We start from the raw sequence: 23,186 nt of genomic DNA on the forward strand, positions 1-23,186 counted from the left end.
TTGTCTTAAAGTTTACTTTATTGGAGACTAGTATTGCCACTCCTGCTTGTTCATTGTTGCAGTTAGCTTGGTATATTTTTTTCCATCCTTCAACTTTTAGTCTGTTTTCGTCTTTGTGTGTCTCTTGCAGGCAGCATATTGAAGGGTCTTGCCTTCTTATCCATTCTGCCACTCACTGTCTCTTCATTGGTGCATTCAGTCCATTGACATTCAGTATAATTATGGATGGTTGTTGGTGGTGGTGGTTATGTGCAATGGAGTCGATTCTGACTCATAGCGACCCTGTACAGGGTTTCCAAGGCTGTAAATCTTTATGGGAACAGAAAGCCTCGTCTTTCTCCCATGGAGCAGCTGGTAGTTTCGAACTGCTGACCTTGCAATTTGCAGCCCGATTGGTAATCACTATGCTACTATATGAATTATTTGTAATTTTTGGTAGTGCTGTTGGTTCCTTTGTTCTGCATGCCTTCTTGTGCTGAGTTTGTGGTTTTTGTGCTATTTCTTTTCGTTGTCTTCTTAGTTTTCATGTTTGCTTGTTCTGCTTAGAAGTTCATTTTCATGGTAAGTTGTGAAGTATTAACTTTCTTTGGGGTTACCTTATAGTCTGTTAACTTTTCCCTCCATTTAAGACAATCTTTTGTATCCTATAATCTACCTGACCTCCTCACCACCTGGATCTCTATTCCTACATTTTCCCCTTATTTGACATTGATATTATTGTGATCTTCGGTTGACCTCCTAGCTCCTCTGAGTTCATTGTTGTAATTTTGTTCTGTTCTGGACTCTGCTTTCCGTCATCTGAGTTTCAGGTGGTGTTGCCATGCCTGTCAATCTCTGCTTGTTGTCTGTTCTTAATGGTTTCCAGTCCAAAGAACTCCCTTTAGGATGTTTTGAAGTGCTGGATTGGCTTTCACAAAATCTCTTAGCTTCTTTTTATCCTGGAATGTTTTGATTACACCATTGTATTTGACTGACAGTTTTGCTGGATAGACAATTCTTGGTTGGCAGTTTTTTTTCTTTTAGGATTTTGCATATGTCTCCTCATTGCCTTCTTACCTGCATGGTTTCTGCTGAATAGTCAGAGCTTAATCTGATTTGCTTGCCTTTGTAAGTAACATTTCTTACACTGCATCTTGCTCAAGTCTTTTATGCCACAGGATTAGAAGTCACTGTAGAAGGGAGGCCAGGATAGGGCAGAAGTCTGGCATGAGGAACATTGGCCCCAGCGCCATCTTGCCAGCACAGAGTCAGTAACTGCAGCTGAGCAGCTCCAGCCCCTCCCATAGAGCGCTAAGCAGGGTGTCTGAGGGTCCAAGCACGGTGCTTGAACATGGAGCCAGTTCCATGGAGCTTTTTAGGAGGCCAGCTCCTTCCTTGCATGAGCACCCTTCAGAGGATCAGACTTGGACAAGTTAACCCTGACTTCACTCTGTTTTCACACTCCCTGGCTGTGTGACCTTTGGCTAATTTCAAAACTGGTTCACCTTGGGTTCCTCATCTATAAAATGGGGACCGTATGTAGTCATCTCTTAGGGTGACTTTAGAGTAAATGAGTCCAATGCATATGATGTGGTTAGAGCAGGGGCAGCATATACAATGTGTTCAGAACAGGGAGCCATACAGACTGTTTGTTATGAGAGGACATGTACTGTAAAATATTAGGGCTTTCCTGATATTTGATTAGTGATTTTCAGCTACATCCAAACTCTTGAATGTTCTCATGAAAATTCATATATGCTGACCGAACTCTCTCTCCTCCTCACTCTACCTACCCCAACTCTCAATCTCACCCTTCCTGTAGAGAGGACCACTGCTAAAAACGGACAGAGTGTGTCCCCCTGCTGCCTCGCTCCTTGTTTTTATGTACGCGGGAACAAATAAATACAAAGCAGTATGTTTTGTCTACAGTAATACACAAATGACATTATTCTGCAGTAGTCATCCCGCAACTTGCTTACTTCTTTGCCCATTTTATTGATGCTTTATCTTTTATTGTTACGAATTCTTTATATAATAAGGGATATAATCCTTTTTAATATGCTATACATATTTTCATCGGTCATGTTGTTTGCCTTTTAACTTTTATTTAATGTACCATGCTTTTTTTTTTCCTTCAAATTTTGATGTAGTAGAATTTGTCAATGTGATCTTTTAAGGCAGGGGTGATTTTGTCCCAGGGGACAGTTGGCAATATCTGGAGATATTTTTGGCTATCACAACTTAGATCGAGGGTTTCTACTGGCATGAGGTGGGTAGAGGCTGGGGGTATTGCTAGATATCCTACAATATACAGGGCAGCCCCCTGCAACAAAGAATTTTACAGTACAAAATGTCAGTGGTGCCAAGGTTGAGAAACTGTGTTTAAAGGCTTTTACTTTTTGTTACTGGTTTACTATGGCACCCCCTCTTCTTATAATACTGTAAATGACAGATACTTACTAAGCACCATTTTAAATACTTTAATATTTTAACTCCTTCAATCTTTACCATAACTGTAAGTTGTTGTTGTTAAGTGCCATCAAGTTGGTTCTGATCCATAGAAAACTTGTGTAGAGTTTCCAAGGAGTGGCTGGTGAGCTTGAATCACCAACCTTGCAGTTCAAACCAACTTTACAGTCTAGCCCATTAACCTGCAACACCACATCAGTACTCCAACTCTATAGATGTTGTTGTTAAGTACTGTGGAGTCGATTCCAACTCATAGTGACCCTGCACAGGGTTTCCAAAGCTGCATATCTTTACAGGAGCAGAAACCCTCATCTTTCTCCCACAGAATAGCTGGTAGTTTCAAACTGCCAACCTTGAGGTTAACAGCCAGATTCGTTAACTACTATGCATACTTTATAGATAGATATTGTTAATATCCTCACTTTATAAAGGCTGGGATGGAAACCCAGGAAGTCTAGTCTCAGAGTCCATAACCTTAATCATCTGCTAATTTACCCCCAAATCATAGGGTACATTTCCTTGTAACACTTTTATGATTTAAAAAATATATTTGTATTTCAAATTCATTTGGCATTTATATGAATAGTGTAGAGCAAGGATCATATTCCTTTTGGCTTTTCACGTGGTTTTACTTATTTGAGAGCTGCAGTGGGGTCTGTAGTAATAGCTCTTACTAGCTCATTCTTGTTTGAATTAAAAACAACAAAGCATTTAGGCCTAAACAATCGCCACTACTCCATCAGTGTGAAGAATTTTTAGTTGCTAACAACATGAAGCATAGCGGTCTTTAGAAGTTAAGGAGATCTGGGTTTCATTTTTGGCTCAGTGTTTACGAGCCACCACTGTGAACATCTTATATAACCGGCCTGCACTTTGTTTTCCCCTTCTGTACACTAGTGACACTTCCCTTGGAAGGACTAGAAGCGATGTATGGAAAGACCCTGACTTAGCCCCACCAGTAGGCACTGGTGTCTACTGATAGAACACTAATCAGTGACTTAGCCCCACCAGTAGGCACTGGTGTCTACTGATAGAACACTAATCAGTCTAACCTGGTGGTTAGACTGATACCAGATTGTTCCCAACTTTAACTTAATCCTTTATTAAATCTCAAATTCCTTTTGAGGGGAAAAAATGCTAAAGAAATGATATATTTTTTCATGCAGAAGTCAACCTAAAATATTTCTGTAGAAAGTTTTAGCCAAAGGCATGGTTTTCCTTTTCACAGTGAGAGATGCTAAGGCTGGAACCAGGAGTTACTGCAATTTCCTGGCTTTCTTTTAACAATAAAATGATTGCTCCTGAAAATAGCATTTGGCTGATGGCATAGATAAGCAAATTACTCTATGCCCAATTTATTTTAGCATAATTGTCTATCCCCAGGAACCCTTGAGATGACTAATTCTTGCTAATGAAAGGTTACATTTGTTTGTTTGGGTTTTTAGCTATTTTTAAATCCACCTCATCTAAGAAAGTCATTGGAAACAAATTGCATCTTGTCTGACTATAAAGGCTGAAGGCTTTGGCTCCTCACCACTGTAAAAGAGTTATACCTTACAAACGTTAGAGAGAAGAAATGTTGCGGATTGTTTTCCCCAGTTATTTAATGCTGTTGCATGGCTCTCTGCTAGGTGTCACAAAATACACTGTGGGCAGTTTGAAAGCTGGTTGGGAAGACCTGAGAAATGTCCTAGCAACACAGCCCAACAGTCTTCTTCAGTGTGGTTGGCAATTTTTTTTTCTTTGTTTTATATATGTCATTCCATTGTCTTCTTGTCTGCACAGTTTCTGCTGAGAAATCAAAGCTTAATCTTTTTAGTTCTTCTTTGTAGGTAACTTTCCATTTTTCCTGAGGATTCTTCCCTTGTCTTTGGTTTTGAAAAGTTTGATTATAATATGTCTCCATGTTTTTCTTTTGAGGTCTAGCCTGTTTGGCGTTCACTCAACTTCCTGAGCGGCCAACCTCTCCTCCTTCATAATGTTAGGGAAGTTTTCCTCCAACATTTCTTGGACAAGATTTTGTGTGTGGTTTTTTTGTTGTGGTTTCTTCATGTTCTGGAATTCCAGTCACATGAAAGTTATTCCTCTTGATAGTGTCCCACATAAATCAATCATCAGGAGGTTATAGGATCTAGGGAGAACTGCATCCCCTTGTTACCAACCTCCAGTAATGCCCCGAGCTGCTTTGCAAACTCAAGATGGTTGTACCACTCCAGGTCAGCCTACAGTCCACCAGGTTCTGTTCTGTGTCCTCCTCCGGCCAGTACTCAGTCCACCTCTGTCCTGTCCTCTGATGCTTAGGATACCTGAACCACCCTCTGCATCTCTTTCACTCAGTTTCCCATGCCTTTGTTGCAGATGGTCAGCTCAGTGTATCTACCTGCACTGACATCTTGTCCCGGAAGTTGAACCATATTGACTCTTAACAAACCAGCCTCAGATTATAGAGCCAGGAAATGCAGGGCACTGAAGTGCATCCCAGAGATGACAAAATGCTTCCTAATAGTTTGCTGTCACAACCCTAAACACCATGGGAACTCCTCTTTGGGAATTACCTTTGCTTTTCGCCTCAATGGCACCACATCTGCCGGACTCACCAGACTTACTGACCTTTGGCTACTTCCAAATGTCTAATCCACCTAGCTGGAAAAAGTGTTGTGCCCTGAAGATATTTAAAGCATGTGCTTGGTCTACAAAGCAAACCCCACAGTTATATACTTCCTTCTTGTAGGGAGGGAAACTTGTAGTTTCCGTGCCTAATTGGCTACTGCCTACAGTGAGAGCTCAGAACTCCATGCAGAAGAATTACTCTAGTTACAGGAGAAGAAAGGAACCCTGAAAGTACAGTTGTTAAATGCTTGGCTGCTGACCAAAAAGTCGGCAGTTCAGACCCACCAGCTGATCTGCGGGAGAAAGATGTGGCAGTCTGCTTCCATAAAGACAGCAGCCTGGAAACCCTATGGAGCAGTCTGTCTTATTATAGGACCACAATGAAGTGAAATCTACTCAATGGCCACAGGTTGATTTTTTTGTGTTTTTAGTTTTATATGAGTAGAAAGGCACGGGAATATATAGCGGAAGCATCAGACAGTTTGTGGAAAATGGAATGAAAAGATTATGGAATTGCACAGCCTTATATATATATATATATATATATAGGGGCAGAAGGAAAGCTGTGCTTGAATTTGAGAAGTAATTTGAAGCTTATAAAATTAGGAACTGGGTGACCTCATTCCTGTGTGTGTGCGCGCATGTGAATGTGTGACCACAGTGGACAGGTCAGAATTTCTAAAGCAGCCAGAGATCCTAGTCATGTGCCTTATTTTCTCTTCTGTTACAGCCACCCCCTCCAAAACCAGAGACCAAAAAGGGGCATAATGGAGGCAAAAGGGGTCAAGTAAGTATATCTCTATATATATGCTTGTCACCCTTCCAGGTGACATGACATTCCCTACCCTTGTTGCCCTCCCAGTCCTTTTTGCTCTGAGACAAAGTTTATGCAAATGGAAGTTATATGGTGACACTGTTCAAGAGCGCTAAGCAAGAAGTAAGACAACCCCAGAGCTGGAATCTGACTCTGACCCCGCCTCTCCTCAACAGGCTGCTTCGGAGGGCTGGGAGAATCACTGTTAGTAAGAGAATTAAGTTTGAAGACAGGTGTTTGGGAAGTTGAGTTTCCCTGATAACTGACTGAACGGCTGATAGGATACTTTAGATCTTAATTTTACTACTACTAGAGAAAGAGCCCTGGTGTGGCTCTGTAGGGTCAGCACAGATCTGCTAACCGCAAGGTAGGCAGTTCAAACCCACCAGCTGCTATGAGTCGGAACTGACTCCGTGGCATATAACAACAGAGAAAGAAAGAAAAGGCACAAAAACATGACCTGCAGTGTGGTCTCCAAAACGTCATCTCAGATGACCAAATACCAGGATTCAGCTTGTGCCAGGAGTCAGGCAGATAGTAGAGTGTCAGGAGACTGAGTGAGTCGGCCATGGTTGCTCTTAGGTGCTCTGCAGCCTCGCCTGCCCACCTACTATATGCTTACATTCTCAACAATGTAAACTGTGAGGACGGCCGATAAGAACCCTGCAGGTGATGCGGATGGGGGAAAGTTGTGCACACCTGCAGCCTTTGCTCTCTGAAGACTGCAGCCACAGCCCTAACCTGGCAGCAGGGACACCAGTCTGTTTACGCCATCAGCAAGAGAAAGGAGCTGGTAAAGATTGTTTTTAAGCGATGGTCTTCCTCAAAACTGGGAGAAGAGAAGAGAAAGAAAAAAAAACGAGTGAAACACTTATTGTGTATGTTGGGATGAGAACACTTGATTTTGCAAGAAAAGCAGGGGATGGTGAATAAGAAACCGAGTCTCAGCACCGCTCTCTGTCCTCCCCCCAGGTTTCTCCCAGAAACTTAGACCAAGACTGCCACCCCCACCCCCCATCAGCTTTACTTTTTCTTTTAGAAACAGATTAGATGGTAGATTCTTGAGGGCAATGCTGCTAGAGTGGTGGGACTGAAATCTGCTCCAACTTACTTACCTCTCCGTTACATGGGCATCATCAGAGTGCCTGCTTCATAAGGTTGCTGTAAGGAGTCAAGGCATTTACTTATGCACTTGGAATAGTACCTGACATTTAGTCACAGTGAGAAATGATGTTTCCATGGTTTGTGGTTGTTGCTGTTAAAGTGCATAATACACTGCCTCAGTTGATACACAGACACTTCCCCAACTATTCCTCTGTTTGCTGAAGAAAACATTCTAGGTTTTCTTCCCAGACTGCATAGCCATTTGAACTACAAGGTTGGTGGTTCAAGCTCACCAGTCACTCCTTGGAAACCCAATACAGGGTCGGTATGGGTCGGAACCGACTCAACGGTACATAAGAACAACAACAAGGTTGTCAGAAAGGAGTCCTGGTGTGGCGCTGTGGGTTAATACACCAGACTGCAAAGGCGTTTGAACTGCAAGGTTGGCAGTTCAAGCACACCAGCTGCTCCTCAGAAACCCTCTACAGGGTCGCTATGGGTTGGAGCCGACTCAACGGCACTTAACAACAACAAGGTTGTCCCCAGTAAAAATGGGGTATGTATCCCTGGGTTCCTGTTTACTCTTGAGTTTCACACACACAGAGAAACATACCCAGAATCCTTCAGCATCACTGACATTGCTGCAGCGTAGTGACAATGGCTGGTCAGGGAACAGCGAAGCTGAGCTTGCAGTAGAGGCATATGGCTGCCTTTCCTGGGGGTCCTTTGGGTCCCCAAATCGTCTTTCACCGAATCCATGCACATCACTTCAGCTTTGAACAGAAGAAATCTTTATCCTTTTAAAAAATCCCCCCTTTCCAGAAAGAAGGTTGCATTTTAAGTTTTAATAGTCATGTCCTTCAAAAGGAAAACAGAGCATAGGGAAGAACAAATTTGGGGAAGGGGATGGAGGAAGAGGACAGACTGAGTTAGGGACAGAGGATGGTTGTCTAGGGAGAGCCGCCATATCTACCAAACCCACGGCCAGTGGCAGAGCTAAGAAAGGCAATGTAGGCATAGTGATGAGAGACAAGCATGCTCGCTGGCCAGACGTGAATAACAGTATCACTCCCAGTTTCCACAGAGGAATCAGATGTCCGGGAGCCAATTTTGATCTCTGGAGGACCATTTTCTCAGTATAAAATCTGCCAAATGCTCCAAGAACCCTAATGTGCTATGTGTATTTACATGCATCTTTTTCTTTTGATCTTGCAACAGCAGATCACTGGTAAGATGTCCCATCTTGGCTGTTTAACCATTAACTTTGACACCATAGAGCAGCCTGTCCTCTTCATCCAAGGCATCTGCACCAACCTGGGGCTGGAACTGGGAACAAACCTACATCTCGCTATCAACTGTGCTGCTCATGAGTTGATGGACTACGTAAGTGTTCACTGTAGAACTTTAACTCTTTGAAACGTTTCTTTTAAAAAATCAGCACTCAAAAGAAATATTGATCTGAACTTTTTCCAGGCAGGTTCTTTCTTTCTTTCTTTTTTATTACTGTTGTGTGAGGAGGCCAAATACAGTTTTTGTTGTTCTTAAGTGCCATCGAGTCGGTTCTGACTCATTGTGATCCTGTATAGGATTGCCGAGGCTTTGAATCTTCAAGGGAGTAGAAAGTTCCATCTTTCTCCTTCTGAGTGGCTGGTAGGCTGGACTTTTAGGTTTGTAGTCTGATGCTTACCTGTATAGCACCATCATGCTCCAAATACGGAGCTGAGATAGCCAAATTAACCACTGACTAAAGGATAACCAGATAATTAAAAAAAATTAAAAACATAATTTCTTAGTAAAAATTGTTATGAGTTTGTTCCAACCCATAGCAACCCTGTATAGGGTTTCCGAAGAGCGGCTGGTGAGCTTGAACCACCGACCTTGTGCTTCAAGCCGACTTTGCAGTCCAGTGCATTTCAAGTCACTGAATTTCAAGTCCTAATAAAAATTACATACGAAAATTCTATAATTAAAAATGAGTACAATGAGATGGTAACATTGTGACCACAAAAACTACTAAAAAATAATAATTTACCAAACTGGTCTTGTCTCCTGAGTACAACTGTTTGGTTGGCAAGTACGAGGGGGCATCAAAAAGTTCATGGAAAAATTCCATTTTCTTTTCATTCCATTTTCCATGAGCTTTTTGAAGCCCCCTCATACTACATCTGTCAAGTACGAAATGTGGATCGGATCAGTTGTCACTGTGACTTAGTAGACTCCTTTAGATATGTGGTTCTCAAAGTTTATGCTGTGTAGACACAAACTATTTCCAAGTTACTGACACTCAGGGAGAAAATGTTTTAATCTGATTAAACACTTCAAAGTGGTATTCACAGACTGCGTTAGGAGCTTCACCACGGGAACCACACCATGTGGAGAAAATGATAACAAGAGACCAGCTTTAACCTTTACACTTGGCAAATTGGTGTGTCAGAAAAGCTATTAGAACTTTCTGTCTTATGTATACAGCCCCATTTATACATGTCTCATAGTGTCGTGGTTACGAATCGGGCTGTGAACCGCAAGGCTAGCAGTTCGAAACTACCAGCTGCTCCACAGGAGAAAGGTGAGACTTTCTGCTCCTGTAAAGATTTACAGCCTCGGAAACCCTGTTCAGGGTCACTATGGGTCAGAACCGACTCGACGGCACTTAACAGCAACAACAACATACACAAAAGTTCCATTTTACATACACATATGTCCAGCATACTGATGTACATTTATGGTGACTTGGTAATCAATGTCAAATTCAGGGGACTGTAGCCAAATAGGATCACACTACAGTGTGTGATTCTTTAACGACAAAGGAAATTTTGAACAATATATAAGAATCCTAAGTTTCAACTGACTTCTAATAGTTCCTTTACTTCCCTAAAGAAACTAAGTACATAAAGGCATGTTTAAAGTAATTTCCTTTTCTTCACATAATGATTGGTTCCTAGGCATACCATTAAGAAAAATAATTGCATGTTTTCATCCACAACGTATACCAAGAACTCGGAAGATACTGACTTCTAGTGCTAGCTAGAATAGCTATTTATTGTTCATATTCAGTTAAATATATTAACTTGATATCCAATAATTCTTATAATAATGTCAGTTCAAAGACATGAACATTTCCTCACTGACAAGATAAGGCTTTTAAACTTTGCATTATGGAAACTGAAAATTCTCATTTCTTCTTAATGTGAAAAAAAAATGTAAACTCCCTTCAATTACAGACTTTGTGGAAAGCCTAATTCCAATGAAGTCCATTTTATCATCATCAACAGCAAGACGTTAGCAAACCAAACAGCCCCTCTGTTTCCTCCCACCTGCCTCCTAGTACCTACAAGTCCTAGGCATCATCCTTAAACACAGACTTAGAAATACAGGCTCTTTACTTAACAGAGAAACTACATTAGACCCTTCAACCACATTTATTTCTATATTCAACTACCTGGGGCCTTTTGAGGCATCAATGAATGGATTACATCAAATTCCCCTTTCAAGACAATATTGTTTGTGCTAGAAGTTGCCTGCTGAGAAGGAAATACCATCACATAAGTCACTCTACATTTCATATTTGTTTTAGTATTTCAAAAGCCTTGATCTGGTTTCATATTTATTTACCACAGAGAAAACAAGTTACTTGCTCACTGCCAGGTGGAAAACGGTGCATTCTAGTAAGTGGGCAGGTGCACACTGCTGTTCGGTTTGTTGTTTTATGAATTTATGTTATTGTCCATCTACCTAGGCAACTGGGTGTCTGGCACCAGGTCAGAAACATTGTTTGCCGCCCACTCTGTGCCCGCTGGCTGTTTGCACAGAAGACTTCATCTGAAGTCAGTGGGAAGAGCTCTCTATAGGTATCAAGAGGAATGAAAATCTGACTTAAGAGGAGCTGTTTCCCTCTAAGTGGTGACTTGATTCCCCCAGGTTAATATTCAGCAGATATTGAAAGCAAAATGCAGAGAGATTTCTCAAGCGAATGCAACCTCAAGAAGAAAAAGTCTGCTTACGGGTTCTCGTGATAGTCTGAACTTGAATCGCATCTTTAACATTTGAGGAATTCGTGGTATATATATCCTTGACTTCACCATTTTCCTTTCACCTACCAGAGTAAGGGGAAGTATGAAGTGATGGTGGGGACACTGAAAAGTGCTTCTGAGATGGTAGACTTGTACGTGGATCTGATCAACAAATACCCTTCAATTATTGCCTTAATTGATCCCTTCAGGAAAGAGGTAAGCCGGAACTCACCTTGGATTTTATAACAAAACACAGAACAATGCAGTCTCATTCTTGTAGGCCTCTGTCATTCAAAATGTATTGTAACTTGGGTTGGGCCTGAGTCACTTTATTTCAGCATTTATGAGTAGAAGGCACTTACTAAGTAAATGAATAGCAGAGACACAATTACATGGGAGTGTGTCTATGTGCAGAATGAAGCAAGCCTTTCCCAAGCATGTTAGGAGGACCTGGATATTATAGGTAACCTAACGGATAGAAGCAGGGCCGGCTGCGCTAGTTGGTGCTTCAATAGGTTGTTGCTGTTGTGAGGTGTCATCCAGTTGGTATCGACCCATAGCAACCTTATGCACAGCAGAACGAAACACTGCCCGATCCTGGGCCAACCACACTATTGTTGCCACGCTTGAGTCCATCGATGCTGCCACTTGGCCAATCCATCTTGTTGGGGGTCTTCCTCTGTCCCTCATAACATACAGCATTTTCACTACTCATGGAAACAGGCCTTGTACTAGGCTAATACTTTTATCAAAATTCAGTTACTACATATGCATAGAAGTATCAAAGCCTTGTCAGAGTTTGAGATGTTGAGGCTTTCTGATCTCTTCAAACAAATGCATTACTTAACAACAACAACAACAACACACATATGCATAGAAGTATCAAAGCCTTGTCAGAGTTTGAGATGTTGAGGCTTTCTGATCTCTTCAAACAAATGCATTTTGCTGGGGACATTTATATGGCACAAAAGATCACCCAGGTCTCCTCCTCCGAACTTCTCTTTCTTAGATTCCCGGTGCTGCTGGGACACAGATACCACAAGAGGGTTGCTTTACAGAGCAGACATTTGTTTTCTCACAGTCCTGGAGGCTAGGAGTCTAAAGCAGGGTCTTGGTCATGTTGATTCCCTGTCACTAGCCCCACGTTTCTTGGTTCTTTGGCTTGTAGAGGACCCTCATGTGGCGTCTGTCTTGTCCAGGGCACCCTTGCTTCTGTGTTTAACCTGTTCTTGTTATAACTTAGAAGTGAACAGGTTTAGTACCATCTACTCTGATACAGCCTCATTAGCCTAACATAGAAAACCCCATTTCCAAATAAAATTGCATCCACAGGAATGGAGTTAGGACGCGAACATTTATTTTGGAAGACACAGTTCAACTGATAACACTACTTAAATGCATAACACTGCTCAAAAGTGCTGGTTTTAGGAATTTGAGCACTTTACCCTCTTGGAGATAACTGTTTAAATGCTGGGGACAATAGGAGTAATGGGTCACTTGGGGTCCCAGCCTGCATGTCTTTCCTTTCCCAGCCCATGCCAGACTTCAGCCCCATAAGAACACTGACTTACTTCAGTCTGTCACCTTGACCAGACCTGCCCTTGGACAAGAGTGTCCTGAGGCTCTGACTGCAGCTTCTAGAACATTCCAGGACACAGTTTTTTTAATGGAAGAAGCTGAACTCTGGTCGAATGGCTGGGATGGCTTTGTATAGTATTTCCCTTTTGAATAATAAGCATTTAAGGTGGTGGTCTCACCAATACAAACTAGGGCGTTGAGAAAAAAGGCCTAGAGCCTTTGCAGGCTCCTTTCTTCCAGTTGTCTGTTTTCCAGAAATAACAAAAATTCTTCTAACCAAGCAGTCTGTAGAACCATTAGGGATAATACAGTGAAAGGGGAGAGCCTGTGTAAACAACCCCAGAATCGATGTTGGGAATAGCATTTAAGTCTATGAACATTTCATTCACTAGACCTTTTAAGCTCAAATCCAAACCATTGAAAGTTTCTGTCTGTATTCCTGTGGCAGCTGGTGGCATTCAGCCACAGATGAAAAATAAATAGAGGGGTGGTGGGGGTGGAGAGAACTGTGTGTCTCATAGGAAAATTGTACAATTTTGATCATGTGTGATATAATTCCTGTTGTTTTGAGGTTATGTTGAAGCCAGTGTAATGATCAATTCGTAAATATCTACCCAGGACTCTGAACAGTGGGACAGCATCTACAATGCTCTTGGTTCCAGGTGTTACATCATCGCAGGAGCTGCATCCAGAAGCATCCCTAAGCTTCTAGAGGATGGGAATATCAGCACCCCCAGAGCCAGTGGGCTGATCATAAAACACACAAATCACACAACGATGTCGGACTTGGTACAAGTAACCAACCTCATTGACAGTGAGTAAAAGTATGGACTTGAAAGACTCACAGTGGGCTGAATGAAGGTGGTTCAATGAGGACAAGATGTCAAAGTCAATGAAAGAATCAGATGAAAGAATCCGAGGAGTGGCTGGTGAGCTTGAACCACTAACCTTGTGGTTTAAACCTACTTTGCAGTGTAGCGCATTAACCCACAGCACCACTCCAGGAAAATAAGCTTAGGTAGTTGTAATCTACTGACGACACCAGTGAACCATGTTAATTTGCAGTTGACTGGAAGAAGCCTAGAATGACCAGTATTTGTAACTGGATCTCCAATCTGCTTCAGCAGTTACACAAACAGGGTCAGAAGAGCCAGGCAGAAGCAACAGAGACTGGGGTTGGGAGTAGGCTCGCTATAATAGGCAGGAGTGGGAAGCAAGCAGGCAGGCAAGTTAGCAGGGCAACACAGCATCAGGGACATGGCTGAAAGCAGGACCTTTGCCAGCAACCTGGAATTCAGGAGCAGAATGCTAGGTACTGGGAATTGTGACATGACAACTGAAAAGCCAAACTCCACTGCAGCTGGGATGCCACAGGAGAGAACCTTTATGTCAGGGGGGAATGTCCACTTGGTCTGGCCCTGCCAAGGCAACCACAGTTCCAGCCTTCACATTTGTTGTTAAGTGCCGTCGAGTTGGTTCTGACCCATAGCAACCCTGTAGAGGGTTTCCTAGGAGCGGCGGGTGGGTTTGAACCGCAAACCTTGCGGTTCAAACTGACTTTGCAGGCTACTGTATTATCCTGCAGTGCCATCACATTTGTTGTTGTTAAGTGCCGTCGAGTTGGTTCCGACCCATAGCGACCCTGTATTGGGTTTCCAAGGAGCACCTGGTGAGCTTGAACCACTGACCTTGCAGTTCAAACAACTTTGCAGTCTGATGCCTTAGCCCCAGCGCCACCCCAGGACTCTGCCATCACATTTGTTGTTGTTGTTGTTGTCAGGTGCCATCGAGTCGGAACCAACTCATAGCGACCCCATGCACAGCAGAACGAAACAATGTCCGATCCTGGGCCAAACTCACTACCGCCGCCACACCTGAGTCCATCAATGATGCCACCTGACTGATCCATCTCCTTAGGGGTCTTCCTCTTTTTCTCTGACCATCCACCTTACCCAGCATGACATCCTTCTCCAGCGACTGTTCTCTCCGGACAATGTGTCCAAAGTAGGAGAGACGAAGCTTAGCCATCCTGGCCTCCAAGGAGCACTCTGGCTGCACTTCTTCCAAAACAGATTTATTGGTTCTTTTGGCAGTCCATGGCACTTTCAGTATTCTCCTTGGTTCCACATTTAGGGGTGCGTTAATTAAATGTTTAACCAAATGTGGCAGAGTAATTTTTTTAGTTGATCGTTTTGGATGACCCACAAACAAATGTTATAAATTTTGACAGAAAAAAAGGTTCCCCACCCCTACTTTATGTAGTCCTGATTGCTCACTCCTGGTGTGGCGCTGTAGGATAAGCACTGGACCACAAGTTTGTTTGAACCACAAGGTCAGCAGTTCAAACCCACCAGATGCTCCTTGGAAACCCTATACAGGGTCACTATGAGTCAGAACTGACTTGACAACACTTAACAACAACAATATCCTTATCCTTGGTGTTGTAGGGTCAGCACTGGATGTCAAACCACAAGGTTGCCAATTTAAACCCACCAGCTGCTCCTGGAAAACCTATACAGAGTCACTATGAGTTGTAACCAACTCCATGGTACTTTAACATACTTATCCTTAGGAGTATAGTGGCTCCATATGATAAGCACTGGACTGTGAACCACAAGGTTTGTGGTTCGAGCCTGCCCGCTGCTCTGAACAGAGGCTTTCTATTCCCACTAAGATTTAAAGCCTCAGAAATGATATACAGGGTCACTGTGAGTTGCTATGACTCCTAGTGTGGTGCTGTAGGATAAGCACTCGACTGTAAACCACAAGGTTGGTGGCTCAAACCCACCAGCTGCTCCTAGGGTGGCTATGACTGGGAACTGACTTGATAGCACCTAACACCACCACCGCCACAAGTCGGAAATGACTCAACGACACTTAACGTACTTACCCTTGGAGTCCTGGTGAGGCAAACACTGACAGTCCAACCCCACCAGACGCCCCTCAGAAACCTTACACAGAGCCACTCGGTGTAAGTCAAAACCGACTCCACAGGTCTTAACAACAGCACACTTACCTTTCAGGTCTTGGCTTAAATGAAATAACTTCAAATACAAAGGAGCTTCAAAAAGTTCATAAAAAATGGAAAGGGTAATGCCATTTTCCCGTGAACCTTTTGAAGCCCCCTCATATATTTTTTCTGACTTCCCTACCCTGAACAGGTTGTATTCTGAATGGTTCTCTTAACATCCCATACTTTCTCTTTATGGTACCAACCATGATTACTTGTACCTTTATTTAATGTTGGGTCTCCCTGACTAGACTGTAAACTTCGATGAATTCCCTCTGCCAGTGCCTGGAACAGAAATAGAAGGAATAGACCTCAGGAATAGACCTGGAGTAGAATGGAAGCAAACTGGCAGGTGAGGGCCTGAGTTGGTGCCAGACGATGGACTGAAATGCCCAATGTTGAAGGGGCCTGGGGAGGGCTGGCCTGTAGGCTGTCACCCCATGCCCCCCACCCCACCCCCCGGGCCTCTCATTCCTTCCTGTCTCTCCTGCCTCAGAAACAGATACTATATAGTACAGTGGTTACAGGCTGGGCTGCTAACCTCAAGGTCAGCAGTTTCAAACTACCAGCTGTTTTGCAGGAGAAAGATGAGGCTTTCTGCTCCTGTAAAGATTTACAGCCTCAGAAACCCTGTACAGGGTCACTATGAGTTGGAACCGACTCCATGGCACATCACCACCACTGTTAACGAGAAATTTGGTTTGCACTATGTAGATTTTGACAAATTCCATAATGCTTCTGTGATCCTCAAATGCTTGATTACATACTATTAGTACTGCTTGTTAGATCGAATAATAGTCAGTGTGTCAGATTCCTTAGAAGAAAATGCTACATTATGGAGCCCTGGTGTGGTGCTGCAGGACAATGCACTGGACTGCAAGGTCAGTTTGAACCGCAAGGTCGGTGGTTCAAGCCCACCCGAACTCTTAGTGTACCTTACATTTGATAAAACATGGTGAAACATGGTATTGTGTAGAAAGAGGCATAAAGAAAGAACAGCAGAGCAATCCAAGTACAAATGTTTGGGTTAGAATTCTTAGGTAGTTAAATAATAGATACTTATAAAGAAGTCTGAAAATCTCTGGGCACACCGTTCCCATACTGTGTAAAACTAAGTCGGTTCCTTGCTGACAGGTAAGAAGCACATTGCTGTCTTTGGAAGCATGGAGGGAGAGTCGTCTGATGATAGCCTAGTGGATTTGGTAAGTGCTGAAAGCTGGTCAATTGCAGAATTGCCAAAACACTGCTTTTATCATGAATTGGTATTTCAGGGGAAAGCAGTCTTTGGTAGAGTCATGCAACCTTTTATGAAATAGAAAGCCAATCTTTGGACTTTGGCAGAGCAGAAAGATTTGAAGTCCAGGGCAGATGACAGGCCCAGTTTTATGTCCTAAAATGAAGCAAGGAAGGCCAGCCTGTCAGAGGTCATCAGCTGCTCATGTGACGTGTAAAGCATCTAATGCAGTTATGGCACCTCTTATCCTTCTGACACCCAGCTTGTGGGCAGGTTACTTTATTTATGCAAAGAATAAAACACAACTAATTTATATTAAAACAGAAACACACATCACCATGACAGTCTCCTCTCTCTCTCTAAAGCACTGTATGTAGTTTAACAAAAATCAGACCCCTCCATTCTTAAGAAATTCTTCTTCTCAGGCTGTCGGACTGGGAGTGCGGTTTGTCAAGTTGGGAGGTCTTTCTCGAGGCGAACGGGTGACTAAATACAACCGCCTTTTTACTATAGAGGAAGAACTTGTCCAGAATGGAACACTGGGTAAGCACTGCTTTCCTGCTTTGTGTTCACTGAGCCATGAATAGGAGGACAAAGATCGGGAGAGGAGGACAGAGAGGTCCTCTGGTAGGAGGGCAGGGGAATCCAAAGACCAGAAAATAAGGGCTAACAAGAGTGGGGTGGCATTTGCCACAATGTAGATTGTTGTCTTAATGGATTATCTATTTACCTGAATGTTTACAACTCTTGCCCTTCTTCTCACTCAATAGGCTACGCGATGCTTTTCAATAGAATTAATTGATTGACATCTCCAAGCCTACCTTTTGTTAGGGTCCAAATTATGCTTCAGGTTTGTCTGCACAGCCCATGAGAGTTAGAGGCAGATGTTTTCCTGATGCTTCTTGCAAACAACTCGTTTTGCTTTAAAAAGTAGACTGCGTGTTGTCATGTTGGGAAGGCCCGTCTCCAGAGGAATGAACCAACCGTTTATGAAAACAGACCTTTGAATCTGCATAGGAAATCAGCACATCATGGTTTGGGCTGAGTGGCGAGAAACACCCCAAATGGGCTTTGTTTCTTTTTCGTATTACTGCTTGTGGCAGCTACATTGTAGAGACCAAGGGACACTGTGATGGTAAAGTTACCATGAATGATTTTAGCAGTGACTTTGACAACATACTCTTAAGTTATAAGAAATAAAGATAAAATTGGGGAAGTCTGTTCTGAGCTATGTAAGGAGACTCTGAAGTTTGCTTGTGTTTTGTGTGCATGTGTAACCCAAATACTTAACTTTTTCAAATGATGGTGGGCTGTCGAGTCAGTCCCAATTCACAGCGACCCTGTATAGGGTTTCCAAGGAGCGGCTGGTGGGTTTGAATCACCAACCTTGTGTTTAGTAGTCCAGTGCTTATCCTAGTGTCACACCAGGACTTCAAACAGGAAAACTGCATTGTTTCACCTATCAGCTGGCTCTGTGTGTGTGTCATACTGACTTGGGGAACTTTGGTTGTATAGTGGGTTACACATTGGGCTCCAACCACAAGGTCAGCAGTTTGAGCCCACCAGCCGCTCTGTGGAAGTAAGATGAGGCCTTCTGCTCTGGTGAGGATCTACAACCTTGGAAACCCTCTGCAGGGACACTGTTGTCCTAAGTGGTGGCACATGGCAGCAGCAGGTCCCTTTGTTGATTTATTCCATTTCTAGCTTGACTTCACCCCACAGGAAACAGTTGCTTCAGGGCATCAGAAAGACCTCCCAGACACCCGTAAACCCCAGACCCAGCCCCTTCCTTGGAGGCATTCCAGAATGGATTTATGGATTAACTAGAATTTCTGGCATTTGCAGCGGTCCGTAAATGTGAAGGCATCTAAAAAATGGAGGACAAATCTCTCTAGCCCCACTTGTGAGTAGGGAAATGTTAGCCAGGCCCCCAGCCATTAAAAGCCAGCCGTCTCTGAGGGCCTCTGAGGGCATGATCACAATTTGTGTCTGCAACCAGCAGCCTTGTAGCAGACAGTGGTTTTCATTTGTGTGTGCCACTTCTTTCATCTACGTAGCCTCTGGTAGCGGAGTGGATTACACGTTGGTCTGCTAACTGCAAAGTCAGCAGTTAGAATCTACCAGCCACTCCTGGGGAGGAAAATGAGGCTTTCTGCTCCCATAAAGATGTGCAGGCTTGGAAACTCTATACAGGGTCGTTGAGTCAGAACTGACTTAACGGCACACAACCACCACCATCTCTTTTATTTTAGGTTATTTCTTTCCTCTTCCCCTTTTCTGCCAAGTCTCTGTGTCAAAGACCTTTGCACATCAAAATGTGCCAGAATGTTGGATTAGGGTGTGAAGTCAACTGAAAAGAAGTTGTGGTGCGCTCCTGATGTTACGCCAAAGGCAGGCCCGGGTCTCAATGGCTCAGGAAGCCGCTCCGGTGGTGAATCTCAGTGAATCTCGGCACCATTGAGTGTGGCACTGCTATGTGACATGTCTGGACAGTTCTGAAGATGGTCTCTTTGAAACCACGCCACAAACATCATCTTCAAATTAGCACCGTTGGAACAGGCAATAACCTTTATTGGGGGTTTCTGTTTTATTGTATTTTTTTAATAGATTTCCAAGAGCGCACTTTTTTAAACTTTAATGAGGAAGCTGAAGCTGCTGCAGCTGCGGATGAGGAGCTACTTGAGCCCCCGGAGCCCATCTTTCCCACAGAAGTTGTAGAGGAACCAGCCAATGTGTGAGCCCCTTGAGCCAGCGTCACACCCTATTTAACCATGCACACCATTAGTATTATGAAGCTGGTAGATCCAAAGCATGTCTCCTTATTGATCTTACTCCGAATTGTCACCCGTTCTTATTCTTTTACTTTCACTAATTAATAACATACATACATGGTACATTTGCCTCAAATGATCCCTGTGAATTTCATTTTCTAACCATTACGGTGAGTATGGTAGCTCTACTCTGTATTTTGAAAGGTCCTGACTTAATAAAGGAGGTCATTACCATTGTGACCAAATCCAAACTCAGCTCAAATACCTCATACTTTGCAAATCCGAACATCTCTGAAACAAATCCTAGTTGAGCACGCCGCCGCTGCCTTGTGTACCTGGAAGAGGTGACCATCCTCCGTCTCCTCACTGCTAGAAAGCGCACACACATCTCTGCCACCAACCTCAGTCTGTCTTGTCATAACCCTCAGCTTCATCTCCCTCTCCTACATTCAGTTCCCTTTGCCTCGAAACCCTTTTGGGGTTTTCTTGTATGCTTTATACCATCTTGTGTCTCTTTAGATCTTTTTTTTTTTTCCTCCCCGGAGCAAAAATGGGTGTCAACCAACATATCAATGAACAAATATTCCAAAGGCTATTAAAGTCCCAGTTATTTATACAATGGCATGTGGCATGTAACTCTAATATTAAATAGCAAGTGGTTTAAAAAGATGTGAAATGCACGTGGGGTGAACTGTCTTTGTAAAGTTGTGTTGGGATAAGAGTACCAGAAATACGCATGCTGAAACACATATCTACAGATACACCATCCAACCACTTCATATGCTTTAGGGTCTTTGTTAAAAGGGCTTCGAATTGCCTTTCCCCCAAAATTATATAAATTGCTATGTACTGCCTTGTAGGAGAGTTAGCTGAGTTTGGATTTCAGGTGTATTTTATATGTTTTTACTCAGCACACAAAGGAGCTCTCCTTTTCAAGAGCAGTCTACAGGGGAACTCTACCCGGAAGAGCAGAAATGGGCTCAGTGGCGGACTGTCTGAGCATGGGGTGGGAGATCTGGTTGGGAAACCTCCTTTAAGTTGGAAAAACTGTGTCAGACTCTGTGGTTGTTACTTCCCTCTCCTGACGCTTAGCAGCAGACAATGGGGGATGAGAAACCTGGAAGGAAAATTCATTTTAAATGCAGGAAAAACATGACTGGGTGTCCACACATTCCTCCCACATGTCCTCAGACACACACACACACACACGTGAATTCTGAGAGATCTTATAGGAATCATATATAAGCCAGAACTGTGATACAAATGATAATGAAATGAACAAAAACAGAGCACAAATATGTAACTAAGTTACCAGCTAAATACAGGCATACCTCGTTTTACTGCACTCCGCAGATACTGTGAGTTTTACAAGTTGAAGGTCTGTGGCGACCCTGCATTGAGTCAGTCTTTCGGTACCATTTTTCCGACAGCATGTGCTCATGGCATGTCTGTGTAACATGTGGGTAGCTCTCTCAGCATTCAGACTTTTCCACAATGCTGCTGCACACCTCAATGACTACAGTGTGAACATAACTTTCATATGCACCAGGAAACCAAGAACATGTGTGACTTGGCTTTGTTGCAATGTTCACGTAACTGCATGGTCTGGAACCGATCCCTCAGTATCCCCAAGGTCTGCGCGTTTTCCTGACATACAGGTGAAAAGTGGCTGCAGAGACCTACTCTGTGTGTAGCACACGTTTTACAGGTCACCCCTGACTCACAACGGGGTTCCATTCCAACGACTCCAGCGTAAGTTGGTTCTAACTCAAATCGAATACCTCTTTCTTGTTTGAAAACTCTTCATGATTGTTTACATTTATGATCAGTATCATTATAAATCTGACCTTTGGCCATCTGCCAGTGTACATCTAAGAACGATAACATCAGCAAATTAAATGCTGCAACACAGTATGTAGTACATACACTAATGACGTACCAACCAACCAGCCAACCAGACGGGTGGTTGGTGTTGCAACTCGAATACATCATCCATCAGGGACTAGCCATGCTGTTGAGAGTCGTGCTGTAGGTTAGTGCGCTGGACTGCAAGGTCAGTGTTTCAAGCTCACCAGCCCCTCCTCGGAAACCCTACACAGGGTCACTATGAGTCGGATCCGACTCAACGGCACTTCACCACCACCACCAGGTGACGCAGCCATTCAGAACTTCCATGGAGCTGACTGATCCGCTGCTGACATGACTGGGTGAGGAGCTGACGTTATTTAAGATGAAAAAGAAAGCTAAAATTGCAGTTAAATTCTTAGCCTTCCAAAAAAGGAGAGAGATGATTTCTTTTTTCTTTTTAAATAAGAGCACAAAGTACTCCCATCCTTTTGCCTTCCTTTGGCCATAAAAACACATGAACATTAATTAAAAATACTCTAGAGGATGAGTTCTCATGCTTCAAAAATAAAAGCAACTATAAACAGTCTTTTGAATGGAAAGCACACACACACAGATGACAGACCCTTCGAACTTTTAAAATGATACCTAAGTAGGAGATGTGCCATTTTCTGTGCAAATCACTTGAGGAGGCAAGCACTAGTCTTCTCATCTGGAACTACCTGCTAATGACACTCCATCAGGGGTAAAAATACTATTCTCAAAACTGATGTGAAAAGGAGGGGGAAAAACAGACAGATAAAGATGAATAAATGACCTACAGTACATACATTTACAAGAAATTCATTTAAAATGTATTGTCATCATGGTGAAAAGGGCTGTAAGCCTGGGTTTTGGTGTTTGTTGTCCAGTCAGTTAACACCTCTCTCCAAATAGTTACTTCTGAGCAATAAAGATAAACATTCTTTTGATGTGTGTGATGAAATATGGACAACGGCAAGTTTATTTCCCTTTATATTCCTGAACATCTCAAGGGTGTGTCAGCAAACTGGTAACAGACACATGGAGGAGAGTCAGAAGAAACGGAATACAATTCCTCAAAGAGACCATCTTGTGGATCCTTAAAAGTTCCTGTACTCATCAGCTCTCACACAGCTACCCAACTGAAGAATGTCAAGCTTGAGGAAATTAATCCAGAATGGCAATAATCCAATAACCACAACAGATGCTTCGTGGGAAACCGTTAGTGGCTTTTTAATAAGTTGGAGTGAGGAGAGCTCAAATCACAGCAAAAGAGAAACTCTTGTAAGTGAATTAATGCGGTTTGTAGTTAGCCATTCTCGTCTAGCAGTAGGATTCAGTGAGGGAAAATTACAGTTGCAAAACATCACATCTTAATTCCCCATCAGTAAGTGGATAAGTAATTGTCAAGTCATTGCTGGGAAGAAACATGGGGATAGTCAAGCAGAACAAACCTACAGAAAGATCATTATCTCCAAGTTTATGAAGTACATTTACCTGCCTATCCACCTCTTCAAACCTATGCTTAGCAAACGTGCAAACATAAAATACAACTACTGAAATTATGACTATCATTTTCTTTTGCCCTTAGGTTAGAGAAACCTGACAGCTACATGCTGAGCCATGCGAACCAAACGAAACCTTTCACTTTCTTTAATAGTAAAATTACCGTGACTCAATCATTGTCATACAAAAATGCATTCAAGTACATTACCACGTATTTTAAATAAACACCAATTTT

The 23,186-nt window shown here is 42.9% G+C and overlaps 1 protein-coding gene across 1 annotated transcript in view; it reads left to right on the forward strand.

Annotated features, from left to right (window-relative positions):
• ENO4 (enolase family member 4) overlaps positions 1 to 19,546 on the forward strand; it is a 39,440-nt gene extending 19,894 nt beyond the window's left edge. The window contains exons 8-14 of the mRNA XM_006831492.1: positions 5,789 to 5,845; positions 8,195 to 8,359; positions 11,077 to 11,202; positions 13,183 to 13,378; positions 16,709 to 16,776; positions 17,234 to 17,351; positions 19,416 to 19,546. Of these exons, the coding sequence (XP_006831555.1) occupies positions 5,789 to 5,845; positions 8,195 to 8,359; positions 11,077 to 11,202; positions 13,183 to 13,378; positions 16,709 to 16,776; positions 17,234 to 17,351; positions 19,416 to 19,546 (861 nt within the window). The remainder of the gene's footprint in view (positions 1 to 5,788; positions 5,846 to 8,194; positions 8,360 to 11,076; positions 11,203 to 13,182; positions 13,379 to 16,708; positions 16,777 to 17,233; positions 17,352 to 19,415) is intronic.
• The last annotated feature ends 3,640 nt before the right edge of the window (positions 19,547 to 23,186 follow it).

This window comes from Chrysochloris asiatica, unplaced genomic scaffold (genome assembly GCF_000296735.1).
Source record: "Chrysochloris asiatica unplaced genomic scaffold, ChrAsi1.0 scaffold00003, whole genome shotgun sequence".
Lineage (NCBI taxonomy): Eukaryota > Metazoa > Chordata > Mammalia > Afrosoricida > Chrysochloridae > Chrysochloris > Chrysochloris asiatica.